Source organism: Mesoplodon bidens, assembly GCF_964165515.1.
Source record: "Mesoplodon bidens genome assembly, chromosome: 9".
Taxonomy (NCBI): Eukaryota; Metazoa; Chordata; class Mammalia; order Artiodactyla; family Ziphiidae; genus Mesoplodon; species Mesoplodon bidens.
In genome coordinates, this window is record NC_138166.1 from 69,727,789 (window position 1) to 69,749,125 (window position 21,337).

Consider the following 21,337-nt stretch of genomic DNA (forward strand, 5'->3'; position numbering starts at 1 on the left):
TTTCTCTGTGTCCAGATTTCCCCTTTTTATAAGGATACCAGTGATGTTGGATTATGACCTCAAATGAACTCACTTTAACTTAATTCTGTAAAGACGCTGTTTCCAAATAAGGTCATATTCTGAGGTACAGTAGGGATTAGGACTTAAATGTATCTTTTTGGGAGGACACGATTCAACCCATAACTTTGGGCATCTTATAATAGTCAGTGCCCGTAGCATCGAAAACTGAGACACTCACCTTCTTTCTTTGATAAGCAGTTACCACCATGGAAGGAGATTGAGGGCAAGTGTCATTAGAAAATTAGTGGCCCTTCTACTACATAACACCAGGAACTCTGCTCAGTGTTATGTGGCAGCCTAGATGGGAGGGGAGTCTGGGAGAGAATGGATACATGTGTATGTGTGGCTGAGTCGCTTTGCTGTGCATCTGAAACTATCACAACATTGTTAATCGGCTATACTCCAATATAAAATAAAAAGTAAAAAAAAAAAGAAAGAAAAGAAAATTAGTGGACCTTGATTGTTTATGCATCATAGTTCGCCTGTGGTTTAGAAGGATGTCTATAGTAGAATTTTAGACTTCACCCAATTTTAGCAAACAAAAATGCCAGTCTCCATTGAAGTTTCTCCACATTTTCTGTTTCAAATTTTAGTTCTTTGATTTTAGAAGAAAATCAAACCGCTAAATTCTTAATTATATTTATACAACAAAGAACCAAGTTTTATCATACCTCAAATTTGATGTTGAATGCCTAGCAACGTAGACTTCAAATAAACCTCCTCTTGGAGGCTTCTCCTCTGTGAAGACTTCAAAGTCATATTCACCTCCTCCATGAGCATTCCTTGTCAAAGAAACCTGCCTGTCCCCTCCCTTCACAAGACACCACTCCTTAGACCATCTTGGGCTTTGCCTGGTTACAGCCCTGCTTTCCGCTCTGGAACTTTGTCAAGGAGAAAATCAATGTTTCTTTCATTGTTCTATCCCCAGTAACCAGCCCATTTCCTGAGACACTCTATTTAGGTGCTTCGGAAATACTCTAGTTCATTTGTTTCTCTGTGCACTCACTCTCCGACTTTACAAAGCCTGAAATGCTGAGTATCTTTAGTGTCTTACTGGATCTCATGGTCAGGATCTTATTCATATTGTCACTGCACTTGAATACAATGGCCTAAACACATTTGAGGAGTGTGCTTCGTCACTACTTTTCAGGTAAGGAAACAGAAGCAGGGAAGGATCAAATGTTTTGTCTGAGATCCAAGGCTATCACTGGCAGAGAACATTGAAGGTCCCCAGATTCTAGGTTTGCTATTCTACCTTGGCAGACTTCAGGCATCAGGCAAAATTGGTTTTCTCCTGGAGACAGTATGGGCATATATGTATAATGTACCCTTTTGCCAGAAAAGAGTTTTGGTTTTGTTTTTTTGTTTTGTTTTGTTTTGTTTTCTCTCAGTGACTCAAGAAAACCACAGCTGTACTCCTGTACTGGATGCAGGAACAATATTACCATGCTGTCCTGCTCTGTTCACTCACCCTTTTAAGGAAATGCTTAAAGAACAACAGGGCCCTATGGTGACAAAGGCACTTTATTCTCTGTTCAGTATTCCACTTGGCAGCCTTGTCCTTCTTTTCCTTAATTGCAATAAGCTAACCTCTTGCATCTCAAATGTAGTTGTAATCCAAAGGAAATAACCAAAGTGAATGTTTTATTAGTTGTATATTTCTTAATGAGCTAAGAAAAACATAAATAACAGGTCTTGGCAATGCAGCTAGTTTAGCAAAATGTAGTAGTTCATATATTTTTGCATCAATGTACAAAAAGTTATGTAAACCCAAAAGGCATGAATAGGATTGGTAAGTTAACTATATGTCCCGAAATGGATCCAGTACCACAGACTGCTAATTTAGATGGCCTGATTTGAGAGACATTGAGAAGCCTCCATTCCTCAAAAATCTTTCTTGTTTGCTGCTATTAAAAAATCATATCTTTATCAATCCATTGCTTTGCGTTACACACCACCCCCTGTGAAGCACTGTTTTTAAAAATGTGAAATATTCACATATTGCCTCAGAGAGGCAATACATTGTGTCACTCACCTCAGTAGAGGTCACCTCAGTATGAATTTTACCAGATCATTTACAAGATGAATTTTTAAATGAGTCGGTCAACAAAACAGCATTTTGCTCATTGCTGAGCTGAGCACAATGGGGAAAAGAAAGATCAGCTTATTTTAAGGAGCTTCCAGTATAATTTATGAGACAAAACATATACACAGAAAACAAAAATGTAAAAATATTTTCTTGAGTGACAAATGGTTTGGTACATTAGAGAGCATTATTTCTCAAACTTTTTCTTTGAGCAGTGGACCTGTTTTCCAAATTATCTTACACAAAATCCCAATATATAAAACCTATGAAGGGCTTCCCTGGTGGCGCAGTGGTTGAGAGTCCGCCTGCTGATGCAGGGGACGCGGGATCGTGCCCCGGTCCGGGAGGATCCCGCATGCCACGGAGCGGCTGGGCCCGTGAGCCATGGCCGCTGAGCCTGCATGTCTGGAGCCTGTGCTCTGCAACGGGAGAGGCCACAGCAGTGAGAGGCCCGCGTACCAAAAAAAAAAAAAAAAAAAAAAACTATGAAAATTGGGCTTCTTTGGTTCGAGAGGGTGAGGGCAAGCCAAGGGAGACGTCTGCTCCTGTTGTCCCTTCATCCCTCATGAGACTCCTTGGGATCTAAGGCATCTGGGATGACAGTTAAGAATCATTAAATTTAGCACATAAACATGGGGTAAGTTGACAGAAGGGAAAATCCACTCTGGGTCTGAACAAGAGAGGAAAATCCCAAGTAGGAATTCGTCCTCGAGTTGGTGTAAAAAAAGTCATAGGGATAGTGAGAAAAAAGTTGGGTAAGGAAGGTAGGTAGACATTAGCTCAAGCCAGAAAAGCAGGCAGAAAAGTTGAGATTTGTTGAGACAGAAAATAGGGAGACACTGGGGTTTTAATCTTAGGAACTGATGTGGTGAAAGCAGACTTGAAGAAGGAAGACTGGTAGCAGGTGCAAGATGGTTTAGAAAGAGAATTAATTCTTATTCTCAAGTTATTCCTTCCTCTCTGGCTTTTCTCAGTTTCATCATCTGAGAAACTGAGAGGAGGCCATCCACCTATCCTTCCCCCTTTCTCAGTCCCCAGAGCTGTGTGTTGTACCTGCCTGAGCCTTCTATCTCTCATTCTGTGCAAAGCTGAACCCATTTGAGCAAAATGCACATCCTTTCCACATAGCCCCTGGCTTCAGGGTCATCATGACTAACTTATGCCTAATAAACCCCATGATGCCACTTTCCTTTTCCTTTTTTTTTAAGATTTTGTTTTTATTTCCCTCCCTGAATTGCAAAGGGATTATGCATCTTCTGAATTTGGAAAGATTTATATGTGGATCTTTATAGATCTACTTATTAAAGGAGTATTTATACCTTAAGTTACATAAATGCCAGAAAATTAGCGATATGACTTGACTTTTATTTTCTCAGAAATGTTAAGTTCTTTTTTTTTTTAATTCATCAATTCCCTCTTTTCATTTTCTTGTGTACTGATGATTCCTCTCCAGTTGGTCCCCATAGCAACACTGGATAATGCTAATGAAACTGCAACATCTTAAGCTCTCCCACAGAGCATCTCTGTTAAAACAGCCATGAAACACAGTTGCTTTATTTTCTTTGCTTAAAAGAAATCGATATTTTGGGGTCTTTCCCATGATGGAGGCTTAACTTCCCAAACTCTCTGGCTAGAATTGGAGCCTCTAATTTAGAGAAGATTTTTCGAAGGTGATAAACCACGATTAGAATACCACTTCCTCCCCTTCATTCATGCCCCATGTTGGTGTACAGTATGAAAGTGGTTCTCAAAATGTGATTCCACAGCAGCATCAGCAGCATCTGGGCATTTGTTAGAAATGCAGATTCATGTGCCACACCCCAGGCCTTTTGAACCAGCTACTCAGGCTGGAGCCCAGTGCTCTGTTTTAACAGGTCCTCCAGGTGATTTGGATGCACACTGAAGTTTGAGTACCACTGGTGTAGACGATAGAACTGTAGTAGGCAACGACATCACATCCAGTTTGATGGATTTTGCTAACACGGTTAGAAATTATTTTACTGTTTGTTTTTTATATCACCTAGACTTATTTATACTATGAAACATTAGCTAAATGGCAGTTTGTGTTAAGATAAAATATGGCAGTGGAGAGTGTAATTGATTTGAGCTACTGAAAATGTCTCCTGATCCTTATTTATCCATTATTAACAAGCATTAGAAAGGCCAAGTAATTGCCAGTAAGTCTATGGTAATAGGTAATGGCTCAGACTGTAAAAGCATGCGTTTTTTTCTGTTTCTTATGTTTAATGTATGGATGCTGACAAGTATTCGCCTTCTAGAAAGGAGTCCAGTTGACTCTTGAACAACACCATGGTTGGGGCTCTGACCCTCCACACGCTGGAAATTCAAGTATAACCATATTCACAGTTCCACATCCACAGATTCAGCCAACCTCAGATCGTGTAGTACTATAGTATTTACTATTGAAAAAACTCCGTGTGTTAGTGGACCTGCACAGGTCAAACCCATGTTGTTCCAGGGTCAACTGTATTTTAAATAGTGCCTCTTCTGCTTGTGGTAAGTAATTCGTCCTTTACGTGCAGAAACACACCAAAAGCAGGCAGTAAAAGCAAGAATCTTTTTGAGGCCATGATTTAGAGAACAAAAAATAGGAATCAGATGTAGTAGAAAATTACAAAGAGGACAAGTTTATTTTGTTATCTAAAGTTTTAAGTGGCACGTAGGCCCCAAAACATGGATATCAAGGCAGAAATTTGAGCTGGAGAGAGGCACTCTGAAAGTTATTTTAAACTGCTGGTTATCACAAAGCTGAACCATCTGTATACCAGGATGTTGGAACAGAACCTAAGGAAGTTGTACTTGTTGGTGGTCAGGTCCGATCTGAAAGCCAGTCTGTCAGGCATTATAAAAAAAGAACCAGATGGGGTTCAGAAACCAAGATAAGTAAGGTACCCCTGGTCAGGAATCCAGAGAGTCCAAGCAAACAATACAAGCAGAGTGATTCTTACCAGCACCTGACATTTGCTCCTACCTCTTGATCACCACTGCCCTATTTCAGATCCTCTCTGTATCTCACCAAGACTGTTCTTATTGCTTCCATATTGGGGTCAAATCCCTGAATATTAGTAATATTCATAGTTCCCTGAATATACTGTCTCTGCCTTTCTGCCATATTACTCCTTGAAGTGCCTGGGGGCACCGTGCTCTCTCCAACTAGGTTTGCTCCTCTCATTTACTCATTATTTGCCCTTAAGGTCTTAGTTCAAATAATGAACTTCTTCACCTTTGACTGGCAGACTTAGATCCTCTCTATACCCTGGATTTCCCTTATACCTTGTACTTACCATTATTTATAACAAATGCCATGTATTGTAATTGTTTGTGTCTCTACCTGTGCTTTGGTAGCTGGATCCATATCTTCATCTCTAATCCTTTCTCTTCTCTTGGTGCCTAGCACACTGTAGATTTTCAATAAATATTTTTTAAATGAATGTTTAAGAGATTTTTATGTATTATAGGCATGGCAAACAAATTATGGATTTTCTGAAATCTGATTTGAAATTTTTTTTTCCTTTTCTCTCAGCTACTGTAACTTCAGCTGTTTCACTGCCCCAAAATTTATCTCCTAAGTGACCTATACGCAGATATAACAAAAATCCTTTAAAGTTACTATATACCAGGGATCTGGAAAGATGGAAAAGTATATCTCTGCCCTTGGGGAAGGGTATGTTAGCCATTTAAGAAAATCTCCAGGGAAGTCCATTAGTAAAATCTGAAGGTGGGATGTTGGAATAGGGTGTTTCTGTGCTTGTTTGAGGTATTTAATTAATATAATTCTTGGACCGAATTATTCAAACCTTATAGAAAACCTCTTCTGTTCTTTCCTCTCTTTGCATTTCCATGCTACTCCAAAATTCAGAGTACTAGGGGAATGTGGTTGGAATTGAGAGATAAAAAGAAATTCTAGATTCTTTCCATGGGTAATGGTTTATAATGCCCTTTAATTTATCTGGCAGCATCTCAGAAAACAATATGATGTTTTGTTTAAGTAGCTTACCAGGTTTCTGAAGATTATTACATTGAGTAGTTTTTCAAAGGGCTATACATAACTGACTGCAAACATCATGTCTTGATGACTATCAGCAGAATAAACACACATATTTTTACATACTGATTCCACTCAAAAATTCCTAAATAGCTTTACTTGTTTTGGTTTTTGTTGCCATAGTTATTCTTCTCCCTCTTTGATGATCATTCATTTATTAATCAAACAAACATTCACTTAGCATCTACTGTATGCTGCACACTGGGCTGGGGGGCTAGAACCAGAAGAATGTATAAAGCGGACAAACTTGCCTTCTTCAAATTTTAAAACTAGTGGGAGAGGGACTTCCCTGGTGGTGCAGTGGTTAAGAATCCGCCTGCCAATGCAGGAGACACAGGTTCGAGCCCTGGTCCGGGAAGATCCCATATGCTGCGGAGCAACTAAGCCCGTGTGCCACAACTACTGAGCCTGCGCTCTAGAGCCTGCGAGCCACAACTACTGAGCCCGCGTGCTGCAACTACTGAAGCCCGCGGGCCTAGAGCCCATCCTCTGCAACAAGAGAAGCCACTGCAATGAGAAGCCCACACACCACAACAAAGAGTAGCCCCCGCTCGCCGCAACTAGAGAAAGCCCACACGCAGCAACAAAGACCCAACGCAGCCAAAAATTAAATAAATTAATAAATAAATAAATTTATTTAAAAAAAAAACTAGTGGGAGAAATAGGCTTTAGCAGAATTTCATCTTCTCTCCGTATCATAATTTGTGGCTTCAGATCTTTGGTGGAAAGAACTGGGTATAAAATGAATATATATAGCAGAACCCAGGCCACAAACTCAGTGAAATTCAAGGAACTGCCAGGTAACAGAAGTGCTGGAAGTGGGGTGGAAGATGACCACTTTGAATTACTGCTACTTTCAGCTTGATTTTGGAATAATAGGGGGTGGTGAGGATCATGGCAAATGGGAACATACCTACCCTGCCTGAGGAAGCAGCCATTTAGATCTGGATTATTGACATGTGGAAATGGACTCCCAGTGTTATCAGAGTCTGGAAATTTTTTTAATGTGTACTCTTTCAGTTTTAATGATGGTAGCTAATTGAAATTAAAATACTGTACATATCAAATAAAATATATCAGAGTAGATTTGGCATGAGGGTTGCCAGCATATAGACTCAGAGTCTGAGCTCCCTGTGAGTAAACTGCATGAGTCTTAGCATCTAATTTCAATACACAGAAGCCTTGTTTTCTTCCTTCCTTGTTAGAATTACCAGATTAAGCAAATGAAAATAAAGATTGAGGACCAATTATATTTGCATTTCAGATAAGCAGCTAATAACCTTTTTAGTATATACCCCAAATATTGCACAGGATATGCTTATACTATGCAATACCATACAGTATTTGGGACATACTTATACTAAAACAGTATTGGTTGTATATCTGAAATTCGAATTTAACTGGGCATCCTATATTTTATCTGGCAGTCCTGTTTCTAGTACTGTCTACTGTTTTGAATTTAAGTTTGCCAAATAAGTGGCCTATGGGTGAAATATTTAATTATTTTCCCAATTTATTAATAATTAATGTAAATAATTAAAATTTTAATTTTTATTAAGTGATGGCTGTATGCCAAGCTGGGCATACCTTCAAATAGGAATAGGGGTTTTTTTTGTTTGTTTTTTTGTTTTTTAAATCTGGCTATCTATGGGGAAGCCTTCTTATTTAGCCTTTATATATAAACTTCTAAAAATGTTTTTACAGTGTATTATTATTTTGGCACAAAAATAATAATTCTTTCTGTAGTCCAAATGAACATTTTTATCTACGTATTTATCCCCATGCTACCAACTTGCCTTTATGAACTTTAAAAAAAAAAAAAACATATCTTTGTAAATGTCATTTCCATGTTAGCACATTGATTTTTATTTTAATCTTTGAAAAGCTAAGTTCTGAGCACTTTGCTTCAACTAGTATTCTCCCTGATGCCCACGTCACTGTGCAATTTCTTTTGTACTTTTTGAGATTCTCCTATTCTTCCCTTCGTGATACTAACCATCTGTATTAATGAGATAATAAACCAGGCTTGTTGCTAATGAATCGATTCATTCAACTCTAGATTTAATTAGAAAGATATTTAACATGCCAGCAGATGTTCTGGTTTTGTTTAATTGTCCCCAAATATAATAAAATACAATGAATTTTTATATTTTTGCATAAATCAAACTAAATCAAGATTTGTTACTCTGTCATGTATTATAAAAGGCTAACTGATGGAGTTTTGTTACCATTGTATTCCAAGTATCAGAAGGAAAATCAGTTTCCTTGTAAAAACACTCACCTGACTCTTAACTGGCACAAGAGTAGGGTCTAGGAGTAAAGAGTATCCTGACCCTCAAATCTATATAAAGGAAACTAAGCCATAGATGCATCCCAAAGTGTTGGGTTTTTTTTTTTTTCTGTCAGTACTTTGATAGGTGATGCATCTTCTAAATTAATTAACCAATAAGAAAGTTACTTTAAGAACTGTAATTCCAGAGACACTATCTAGTGAGTTTTTTTAATTGTTTGCTTTTCATGGTTTTGCTTGCAGTATTCAAAGGGACTTTTACTTTAAAACAGAGAAAAAGAAAAAGGCAAAGTTTTAGGAGAGATTTTAATGTTCAGGGCTTTTATTAGAGAAATTGGCAGGGAAGCTTTTAAATGTGTTAGTGCATGCGCAAAGGTAACAGCTCAGACAAACTGAGCAGTCCTCACTTTGGACCTTCAGCCTCTAGCATGCCCTTCCTAGAAAAGAAATGAAAGGATTCTATGCAGTGTCCCAGATACCAAGTCAGTAGATGACATGAATTAAGCAATACTCAGATACAAAGCAAATTACAGATACATTAGGAAAAAACTCTTAAAAAAATTACCAAATGGGTAAATTCATCCATCCTGGGCACACTTCCTTGAGGTAGGGGTATAAAGACTTGCAGAGTAGCTAAAGAGGAGGAAGAAGACAATAGTAATTCCTTTCACCCTTCCAGCTCAGCTTTTTTGTTTTTTTCTTTGGTAGTTCCTTTTGTTTAAAAATATGTATTTTTTTTTAAAAATAGGGCTCATAGTATAAATATGGATTTATACAATTTTTTCCTGAGTATTTCCCCATGCCACTAAATCTCTCAAAACACATTTTAATGACTTGTTTAATGTCTATAATTCATTTAATCATTCTCTTATTGTTGGATATTAGGTCATTTTATTTTTTTCTATCATTAAATTAACATCAATAGGTATTCCTTAGTAAACCCCCCTATCTTGCTTTTATATGGTAGTTATTTCTGGGAAGTGATCAGCCTTAGTTAGGTACCAGTTAAATTTTGATTTTCACATTACATTTCGGAGTGTAAGGAATGCAACAGTTTTCTAAAACTAGGGCAAGAAGAGAATGAAATCAAGCAGGTAGGCCAGGCAGAAAGCAAAGGTGATGGAACAGAAAGTTGTACCTACTCTGGTTTATGTACCATCCCAACTTCTGCAATGAAGTTACAGCGTAGAGTGATTGCTTTTTTTTCATCTGATGTTCACTTCTTACAGCTTTGCAATATTTTTCTTTTAGTTTTAACACTTCTTTCAAGGATTTGGTAGGATTGTTAATATCATTCATATACAACCACAGAAATGTGTGTGAGACAGAGATTAGACCTTGTATTGATAGGCTACCATAATCCCTAATATTTAATAGTCTCTTAAGTAGAACTTGTCTCAGTGGTTCTCCTACTTATAAATTTGCTCAGGCAGCTTGGAGAAGATTCCAACCACCATAAAAACTTGAGACATTAAGTAGCTTCGTGAATTTCGAGTGTCTTTCTGGTTGCTACACTAGCGTCTTTGAATTCCCTTCTGGGCTTCCCCTGTATTCAATACTGTAGGCTGTCTGGTGTTGTTAGCTTCAACCAGGTGCTTGGGTGATTGGAATGAAGGTTCAGCTTTGACATTTATTTGCCTTCAAAACTAGTAATAATGTACCTGGAGACCAACTGTGTCTCATTTCACAATCTGTAAGGTCAGTTTTACCTAACAGCCAACAATTAGGTTTTCTGCCTATTAAAAAAAACCTGAGAGGATGCAAAATATATTTGCTAAATCCCATAAAGAGCTAATGAATGACATTTTTATATGCCTAGCTATGTCTACTTTCTGGCTGTGTTTTTGATTTTTCAGATTGAGAAAGGTGATTGTAGTTAACTCTTGAACAACAGCGGTCTGAGCAGTGAGAGTCTACTTTTACCCGGATTTTTTTTTCTGTAAATACTGCAGTACTACGTGATGTGCAGTTGCTGAGGTTGCTGTGGAACCACAGGTAAGGAGGGCCTGCTGTAAAGTTCTAGGCTGATTTTCAGCTGCGAGGAGGCCGCCCCAATCCCCGCCTTGTTCAAGGGTCAACTCTGTCATTTGGGTCCTTATTTCTTGCTTTTTCTGGCAGAAAAGAATAACTTGTATCGAAGATGGAAACAAAATCTCATTTTTATAGAGATTTTTAACCTCTCCCCTAATGTATTTTTGTGCTTCTTGTCTGGATTTTACCACATGTAACATTTTGCCCCAAATCCTTATATTCTTTAACCTTCATGGTCCCTTTAGAATTGTGTTTTTAGGAGTTTCTTCATAATCTGCTGTCCATCAAAAGACACCAGTGCTCATTTGTTTAATCCTCTTGAATATCAAAGCCTCTAGTCAAAGCTTTTGTGTCATTCTGCTTGCTTTTATTTGAATATTCTGTAATAGAAGACTTTTTTAAAGCAAGGTGACCTGAACTACCCTTAGTTCCAAATAAAATTGCTTCATTTTTAAGTAACGTCCTTTGACTTATACCAAGACAATAAACATTTAAAAAATCTACTTAGTTTTTTAAGTGCCGTGCTAAAAGTTTAAAGTCTTATCCTCTACTAAACATTTATTCTTCTGTTCAGTGTCTTGTAGCATATGAGTACCAAGGGTGTATTCATTTTCTGTAGAATTTGGTGTTCCCTAACTCATTACTTTATATTTCTCTACAGTGAGTTCTGTACACTGCTCTCAGCCTGCCTGCATAGCTCTCCTCCTTCCTACAATCTGCCCTTCTAGTTTTGTGGCCTCAGTAGATTTCATCTCCCTTCATGTTCTGTCTTCCAAATTACTGAGACATTTTTAAAAGCAGTTAAATTTAAAAAGATTATTATTGAGCCATGTGTATAGACTGCTTGCCCAAATTTATGGATCTTAAAATTGTCAAGCTGCTGGCCAGGAATTTTCAGCCTTATATTAAAGCTCAGAAAGAAAGCCAAGGGGAGAGCAATGCAGGGAGTATTGTCTTACAAAGAGAACTTTGGACTTAAAGTTCCCATTGTAAGTAATATTTTGAATTTCATTTTTTTAAGAGTTTTTTTTTTTTTGGTCTATTTGCCTTAAATACTTTTTATTTACGAAAAAATTAACTGCGTGTGATTTATTTTCTCAATTAATATGTTAAAAGCCTAATAAGTGAATTATATTAATAAAGGTAATTTAATGACATAAAACATTTGTTCCATGGGATTATCTCTCAGAATGTTTTATAAACGATATAGAGGATTATATATTTTTTAAAATACATTTTGTCTTATTAATACAAAAGTATGCTGTTAATCATATTTAGATACTCTTCAAAGCTTAGTATTTAAGAGGCTATTTTGTTTTAGATTTGTTTCAATTAAAAATATGGATACTTTTGGTTGTAAATGTTGATGAATAATACTGCCTAACTTCATGGGGACTCTGCCATTCACGGTATCCATTAAATAGTAATAAAATTAGAAAGGAGCAATAATAAGTTACTATAAACCACATTTTAATAACAACATTTCTATGGTCATGAAAGGGTGGGGGCATCAAGGTCTCTCCATCATAATCCAGATATTAGGATATTTGCTCAGGGAGAGTATAATAACTCCAAGGTTAGGCTCTGGAATCAGACTGCCTGCATTCCAATCCTCTGTGGAACCCTTTGGTCGAGGAGGTCATTGCTCAATCTCTGAATCAAAAAGCTGGATTTACTGTTGCTGGACAGTGGAGACCTGTACTTAAAAGGCATAGTCTTTCTGACAAAGCAGACTGCTGATCTTGTTTTGGGTTTTGGGAATCATAGAGATCAGAGACCGTTGGGCTCTCAGAAGCAGTATTGTGTGGGGATTGGTAGACCTTTAGCTATAGCAGTATAGTCGCTGAATGAAGCCATTACCAATTAACTGACTTTCACAAGTATGGTAATGGATTGAGTTGTCACTCACCCACTGGAATAAGTTTAAAACTGATTCTCTTACTACCTAACAATAACAAAACTGCCTTCCTCATAGGACTTTTTTTGATAATTAAGTCAGAGATTGTGTATAAACATCCTAGCATAATGCCTGACAAAAACAAGCCATCATCGGGGCTTCCCTGGTGGTGCAGTGGTTGAGAATCCACCTGCCAGTGCAGGGAACACGGGTTCGATCCCTGGTCCGGGAAGATCCCACATGCCATGGAGCAACTGAGCCCGTGCGCCACAACTACTGAGCCTGTGCTCTAGAGCCCGTGAGCCACAACTACTGAGCCCGCATGCTGCAACTACTGAAGCCCGCATGCCTAGAACCCGTGCCCTGCAGCAAGAGAAGCCACCGCAACGAGAAGCCCACTCACTGCGATGAAGAGTAGCCCCCGCTCGCTGCAACTAGAGAAAGCCCGCGCGCAGCAACGAAGACCCAACACAGCCAAAATAAATAAATAAAATAAATAAATAAATTTTAAAAAAGAAAAAAGCCATCATGTTCATCAGTCTGGCCTTAAAGAGGGTAGACTGTAAAGCCTTTAGAGCATTCGATCATCATATTGGGTCGTATAGCACCTCACATTGGCCTCATTCCCCAGTGTTATATAATACATACTGTTTATTTTCACTTTTTTTAAATATTTATTTTTATTTATTTGGTTGTGCTGGGTCTTAGTTGCAGCAGGCGGGCTCCTTAGTTGTGGCATGCAAACTCTTGGTTGCGGCATGCACATGGGATCTCATACCCTGACCAGGGATCGAACCCAGGCCCCCTGTATTGGGATCGTGGAGTCGTAACCACTGCGCCACCAGGGAAGTCCCCATTTTCACTTTTATGTGTGCTTAATACACGGCTCTACAGTGTCAACATTTTATGCAGTGTTTATTTCACTTTTAAGTAGATATCGTTTGCTTTCTAGACCAGTGGGCTTTTTGTGGGTTTGGTTTGGTTTTTAAGCTTTTGTGAGAATCACAGATCTCTTTGAGAACCTGGTAAAAGCTGTGAACTCTTCCCCTGAGTGATGTTTGTGTGCATATACATATTTTTATATACAATTTCTTAGATTCTCAGATTCCATGAAAGCTCAGGCCCTGCTCTTCAAAACTACCTCTGTTCCAAAAGATAGTTTTCTGTGAGCATCTTTACATCTAGAAGCATAGGTTTCAGTTGTAGGACACTGGGTAATACCAATAAAAATAGCCCTTTATGATAGAAAACATAAAATGTATCTTGGAGATTGAGGGTGAAGGTTGAAATGGATTAGACAAAAAGGTGCCAGTTCCTAGAGGCCACAGTGGCCCTTTCTAGGCAACAGTGCAGGCTGGGCAGTAGCTTTTGAACATTAGTATACAGAAGCACACCTGGGATCCTGCTCTGGGCCCAACGCCCCAAATTTGATTAATTAGATCTGGCACTGGATGATTCTGGTCCTAACCACTCTTAAAGGAAAACTGAAGTTATCAAATCCAAACATTGTTATGATATAGCAAGTTCTCCCCACTTTCCTCTCCAGCCCAGTTTTTTTTTTAATGTCTGTCTCTCTTGCACCATAAGGAATCCTCTGATACAACATAAGTGTTTCACTAGAAGATTTTGCCGGTGTCAGGTCACTAGGCCTTTGGTTCTTAAATTGCATCACCTGTTAAAACAGGTTGCTTGTTAAAACGCAAATTTCTGGGCCCCACCCCCAGAGTTTCCGATTTAGTAGGTCCTGGTCAGGCCCAGTGATTTGCATTTCTAACAAGTTTTCAGGTGATGCTGATGCTGCTGGTCCAGGGGCCACACTTCGAGGACTACTGCTCAAGGCATTGATGTATCATTGGTCCTCTAGGCCCACTTACCACTGGTCACAAACACGAGATTGTTTATACCAGCTACTCAAACTCAATAATTTAACTTGTGTTAAGTAATTATTTGTAATAACTCTAGGTCAGTTGATAGGGATAATTGCTCTTGGTTAGTGCCTAACAGTCAATAAAAGTGTTGCAGAAATGTCTTCACGCTTGAGAGAATGGGACAAAGGCAGAAAGAAACTTTTAAGTAAATTATTTAGTAAGATTAAAAAAAAAAAAAAGGGAACCACAGCAACCCTGACTTTAAAATGCAGAGTGCTTCCTCTGGACCCTAGCCTGACTCTAGTTGAGAGAAACTTTGAGCAAAGGCTGCATCCATAACCAGGAATAGGTCACACTTATAATAGGGCCCTACCTAGGTTATGCTTCCCTAGAAAGGAAATGAGGAGCTCCTATAGCTAGAGAGATTGTTGACCATCTTTTCTGATTCTCTTCATATCAGAAGAAAAGAAAGAAATCAAGTTCATGTTCAAAGTCAACAATTACGGTATCTGGTTACCCCTACTAATCTCACCTACTAATTGCTAATGACCAGACTTTTTTTTTTTAAGAATCAATTTTATTTATTTATTCATTCATTCATTCATTCATTCATTTATGGCTGCATTGGGTCTTCGTTGCTGCACACAGGCTTTCTCTAGTTGTGGTGAGTGGGGGCTACTCTTCATTGTGATGTGCCAGCTTCTCATTGCCGTGGCCTCTCCTATTGCAGAACGTGGGCTCCAGGAGCACAGGCTTCAGTAGTTGTGGCACACAGGCTCAGTAGTTGTGGCTTATGGGCTTAGTTGCTCCGCAGCATTGTGGGATCCTTCCGGACCAGGGATCGAACCCTTGTCCCCTGCATTGGCAGGCAGATTCTTAACCACTGCGCCACCAGGGAAGTTCCGTGACCAGACTTTCTTTAACCACTTCCATAACTAAAGATATAAATGATCCACATTAAAATATTGGTACCCTTTGACCTAGAAATTCTACTTCTAATTAATCCTAAGAAAATTATTATTTTAAAAAGAGCAGAGATTTAGCTAAAGGTATACTCACTGCAATTTTGTTTATAATAGCAAGAAATGTGTACAATTGGTTAAATAAATTGTTATATTCCATTGTTAGAATACTCTGGTTATTTTAAGTAGTTTTATAGAAGGATATTTGGTGGTGTGGAAAGTTCCTTATGGCATATTAAGTGGAGGGAAAAAAACATGTATCAGGAGAGTATTTTGGGGATTTTTAATTAAAAGTGTGGAGATACATATGAAGAAAAATCATCATAACGTTAATTGTGCTTATTTCTGAATCGTGGGATCATGGGTGCGTTTCCCCTTTGTTTTGCTTAAAAGTCCTACTATGTACTCATTTTTGTTGTCTGAAAATTTTGCTTTAGAAATCTGTACGATTTAAACTATTTTAGTGAGAATTTTAATCAATTATTACACCAGTCAACCAAGAAGTACAGAAAATAACTGAGAGTACTCTCTTACATTTTGAATAAGAAGAAAAAGTGAAAGTCTCAGAACAGTACTGGATGCTTCTCCGTCCGTATTAAAGAAAGGTCAGTGCTGGGGGAGGGAAGGGTGCAGAAGGAAGCTGCTGGAGACTGCCCTGTTAGCCTTTGAGTGGTAAAGGCAGAAAGAACCAAGTGTAGTATTGCCATCGAACTACAGAGGGAACTCTGCCTATTACCAACATTTCTACACTTATTAGTTTAATTCTTTTTTTTTTTTTTTTTTGCGGTACGCGGGCCTTTCACTGTTGTGGCCTCTTCCGTCGCAGAGCACAGGCTCCGGACGCACAGGCTCAGCGGCCATGGCTCACAGGCTCAGCCGCTCCACAGCATGTGGGATTTTCCCGGACCGGGGCACGAACCCGCATCCCCTGCATGGCAGGCGGACTGTCAACCACTGCGCCACCAGGGAAGCCCTAGTTTAATTCTTAAGATGACTGTATAGTTACTGTCTGGCCAGTGGATCACTAACAATGGTCCAGGGTTATCACAGGCTATAAAATCACAGACCAAGAAATGAAGACTTTTTTTGGACATTGGGTAAGAGTTGCAATAACTTCATCAATTTCCAGTAAGATATTTGAAGACCTCACCTCATCATAACAAACTTTTGAAAATAATTATAAAATTTAGGTTTGTTGAATACTGAAAACCTCACTGAAAGCTCTAAAGTTTTACTGTACTCCTAAAACAATTGCTTACCAAAAACTAGCAGTGCCAATAATTTGTAAAATATCCCTTGGCTATTTGTAGTTGGAGGTCTTCTCTTATGGAGCTCTTGGTGTCACACGTATATGTTAGATTTAAAGAGCTCATCCTTGAAGTTTCTTAATCCTTAATGCAACAAAAAAAAGTATATTTTGATGAATATAGGACTCATCTCTTTAATATTAATAAACTTTCTACTCTTTATTCTTTTTTAAGTAAGAGTTTGTTCAACCCAGTGGCTTTCATCTGGGTGAGTGGTTTATGAAGCTTCCCAAATTATTATAACAATATCCCTTTCCCCCACTGTAAATTACATGTTTGGAGCACAGCAGAAATGACAGCTGGCAGTGAGATTCAGAGTGAAGCACCTTTATGCTCTGTAATAGATTCCTTTGACCACTGCTATATCCTCTTATATTTAAGTATATGGGGTGTGTTGAATAGAGTTTATTTTATACAGCCCAAATTACTTATTTTGTGTTTTATATTTTATTTAGTAGCTATCATGCATGATCAATTACCAACGTTCAGTGGAGTGCTAAGATTTGGGAAACCTAATGTCTTTTGATGCTGATCTTATCTTTATTGATTTTATCAGTCAAATATTTCCCTATTGTGTTTTAGTCCCCTTCGGTTTTTTTTCCCTTTCCTGTTTTCCCCATTCTTTTTTGTTAGTGCACTTCTAATTGCTAGGGAATATCTGCTGACTGGAAGAGGACTAGGAGGTTTGAGTCATCAGACCTAGGAAGCATAGAGGAAGACAGGGTGTTCTCTACTGTTGACATCTCCTAATTCCACAAAGGGGATCTGAACCCACTGCACTTTCAAAATAACAGTGGTGGCAGCTTGCCCTATCAGAGACCTTCCCCAAGATTTCTCTGGATGCTCCCTCAGATGATTGAAATTCTCAGGCAGCTGGAACTCACCCTCTCCTTTCATGGGGAAGGCTATAGTTTTGTTAACTCTAGCCCAGTGTAAGACCCATCCAAATGATTCTGAATGGTTTTGAGTGTCATTTCTGGAAAGTCAAAAGTACCTTATGACAATTTGACTTGAAGGTGAATTTATCTATATGTTCCTTAAGGATTTACAGTGTGTTGCTTTTCTGTCTTTTCTGTTCTTTTTGTACAGAACTTTATCCCACATAGGATCATTTGATGAACACTCGAAATTTGGAATGAATTTATAACACAAGAAGTACAAAGAATAATTTATAGGTCATTGCTTCTGAACTTTTTTTTTTTTTGGCACGTCCAAAATTAAAATCCAAAGTGGATTTTGTGGAATTATGTATCTTCAGATCAAAGTAAAACATACCGAAACTATGGATGGTTTGCTGCTGTTTTGTCAGTACATATACTCTTTCCTTGGCTTGCTTATTTTGAATTGCTGTCAATTTTTTGAAGATATTTTGTGTATCTATTTTAGGTGGTTTATATAAACATCTGGTGAGGTTTCACTGATTGCCACTTAATAACTTCAAATACACAGTCATTTAAGCATTTTGTTTTCATCTAGATTTCTTGAGAGGTTTCTTCACTGTTAAGACTCTGCACCTCTTTGATATCAGTGTTTTTTTTATTCCATGAGTCAATACCCTGAATCTTACAGACTGGCACTCTTGAGTGATACTTATTATCTTCCTCTATTTAGTATTTTTCTCTCTCAGAATGGCAATTTTATATCTGGATTTTGAGGGATAAATCCATTCCAGTAAAATTGGTTATAAAGCATGTTTTGATAAAACAAGTGCTATTTTCTCATTGTTTTGCAGAATAAAACTGGAACTGCATTGGGGAAGGACAAAGCCTCCTTGTTGACTTGGCTGTAACGTGATGCAGAAACTGTTAAGATGGCCAGTTATTTGGCATAATGAACATTGGCCTATACAAGAAAGCTTGTTGTAACACTTTACTAGGGAGGCAAGATGCGAAGTAGAAAATAACTTGTAGGTTATAGTTTTCTCATCCCTGAAGTGGAGTTTTGATCCTAGGTCCTCACTCGCTGTAAGCTGTGATATGCTATACCAGAAGCACTTTTTCAATATGTGGAGTACTGTGATTCCCTAGTCCCACGTTCTTTTATTAAGGGTTTTTAAGTCTAAAAGCTGATCTGTGTTATCAGTAGATGCCCTCGTCTGTCCCGGTGTATTCAGCCCTAAAAATACTTTGTTATATACAAATAACAGAGGTGCTTCTACTCTAGTAACCTTATGCATTCCTGAAAAACTGCCTTCTACAGAAGTACGCTACACAAATAACAGGTCTTGCACGTGGCAGGGGGTGGGGGATTGGGTTAGGGATAGATCACTCCAAACCAATAGAACTTTGTAAACCATAGCAATCCTAATAAAAAGAGCAGCATGGTTAAGTCTCCACTGGATTTACAGTCCAGTTAATTCTTTGCATTATTGAACTCTGGAATTCATGCTGCTTCCTTCAAACTGTAGTTCCTTGGAGACATTTACTCCTAATGAAGACCAGTTTTATCAAAATTAAATACCCAACTCACTGTGTAGACTTCTGTCAATCAAGTGTTTTGTTTTGTTTTTAAGACTATTTTTTTAGAGCAGTTTTAGATTTACAACAAAATCGCAGAGGTACAGAGGTTTCCCACATACTCCTTACCCCCATACATGAATAGCCTTTCCCATTATCAACGTTATTCACCAGAATGGTACATTTTTTACCAAAGATGAATGTACATTGCCCTATCATAATCACCCAAAGTTCTTTGTTTACTTTAGGGTTCCCCCTCGGTGTTGTACATTCTAAGGGTTTGGACAAATGTATAATGGCATATATCCATTATTATAATATCCTACAGAGTATTTGCACTGCTCTAAAAATCCTCTGTGCTCTGCATAATCATCTGTTCCCACCCCCATCCCAGCTACCACTGATCTTTTTATGGTCTCCATAGGTTTGCCTTTTCCAGAACGGCATATAGTTAGAATCATACAGTATGCAGCCTTTTTAGATTGGCTTCTTGCACTTAGTAATATGCATTTAAGATTCTTCCATGTGTTTTTATGTCTTGATAGCTCATTTCTTTTTAGTGCTGAATAATATTCCATTGTCTGGATGTACCAAAATTGATGTATCCATTTGCCTACTGCAGGACATATTGGTTGCTTCCAAGTTTTGACAATTATGATTAAAGCTGCTGTAAACACCTGTGTGCAGGTTTTTGTGTGGGCATCAGTTTTCAGCTCCTTTGGGTAAATACCAAGGAGTACGATTGCTGGATTGTATGGTAAGAGTATGTTTAGTTTTGTAAGAAGCTGCCACACAGTCTTCCAAAGTGACTGTACCATTTTGTGTTCCCACCAGCAACGAATGAGAGTTCCTGTTGCTCCACATCCTCACCAGCATTTGGTGTGTTCAGTGTTCTGGATTTTGGCCATTCTAATAGCTGTGCAGTGGGATCTTGTTTTAATTTGCATTTCCCTCATACCATATGATGTGGAGCATCTTTTCATATGCTTGTTTGCCTTCTGTATATCTTCTTTGATGAGATGTCTGTTAATATCTTCAGGCCCGTATAATATTGTAAATCAACTATACTTCAATTAAAAAATAATAAAGATCTTCAGCCCATTTTTTAATCAGGTTGTTTGTTATCTTGTTGAGTTTTAAGAGTTTTTTGGTATATTGTGGATAACAGTCCTTTATCAGGTGTGTCTTTCTTTTTTTTTTTTTTTTTTTTTTTTTTTGAGGTATGCGGGCCTCTCACTGCTGTGGCCTCTCTAGTCCAGAGCCTATGCTCCGCGACGCACAGGCCAAGTGGCCATGGCTCGCGGGCCCAGCCGCTCGGCGGCATGTGGGATCCTCCCGGACCGGGGCACGAACCCGTGTCCCCTGCATCGGCAGGCAGACTCTCAACCACTGTGCCACCAGGGAAGCCCTATCAGGTGTGTCTTTTGCAAATCTTTTCTCCCAGTCTCTGGCTTGGCTTCTAATTTTCTTGATACTGTCTTTTTCAGAGTGGAAGTTTTTAATTTTAAGGAAGTTTTTAATTTTAATGAAGTTGACCTTATCAGTTATTTCTTTCAGGGATCCTGTCTTTGGTGTTGTATCTAAAAAGGCATCATTATGCTCAAGGTCATCAAGGTTTTCTCCTATGTTATTATTGACTTAAAAATGCACAACATAGGGCTTCCCTGGTGGCACAGTGGTTGAGAGTCCCCCTGCCGATGCAGGGGACGCGGGTTCGTGCCCCAGTCCGGGAGGATCCTACATGCCGCGGGGCGGCTGGGCCTGTGGGCCGTGGCCACTGGGCCTGTGTGTCCGGAGCCTGTGCTCCGCGGCGGGAGGGGCTGCAGCAGTGGGAGGCCCACGTACCAGAAAAAAAAAAAAAAAAAAGCACAACATAAAAGCTGTGAGTCTGGTTTATTCATTTTCTTACTAAGGACTGTAGCCCTGCAGACAGCCTCTCAGATAGCTCTGGGAAACTGTTCCAAAGAGGTAAGCAGGGAGGTCAGTATATTTGTGATTTTGGCAAAGGTGGTCTGTGCAACCAAGCACACCTCTTGGTAGAAGGTTGCTGGTAGTCACGAGGAGCAGATATCTTAGTTCATGGTTTTAGTGCTTTTCTAAATATGGGAAGATGCAAGAATCCAGGTTCATAAAAAAGTTTCTTCTGAAAATATCTCACTATCTGAAGGCCTGTTCTGCCAGTTTTCCCAGAGCACAGAGAACCTCATTTCTGATCTCCACCCTGAACTCCTTTCAGGACGTGTTGAAGATCAGCAACTGCGGTGGCTAATGACTCAATCCTTGTGGAGCTGGATGGCCAGTGGCATTTTTTAGT

General features: G+C 38.8%; 1 protein-coding gene across 4 annotated transcripts in view; it reads left to right on the forward strand.

Moving 5' to 3' along the window:
- ZNF277 (zinc finger protein 277) overlaps positions 1–21,337 on the forward strand; it is a 118,915-nt gene that overhangs the window by 19,905 nt on the left and 77,673 nt on the right. Inside the window, exon 2 of one of the 4 annotated variants that reach the window (XM_081244674.1) lies at positions 10,359–10,497. The exons of 2 other annotated variants lie outside the window; for them this stretch is intronic. Coding sequence is in view for 1 of the 2 variants with exons in the window: in XM_081244671.1 (XP_081100797.1) it covers positions 20,246–20,438 (193 nt within the window). In the remaining variant the exon portion in view is untranslated. Of the gene's footprint in view, positions 1–10,358; positions 10,498–20,094; positions 20,439–21,337 lie in introns of those variants that run through there. One more of the 4 variants, XM_081244671.1, reaches the window with a different exon arrangement.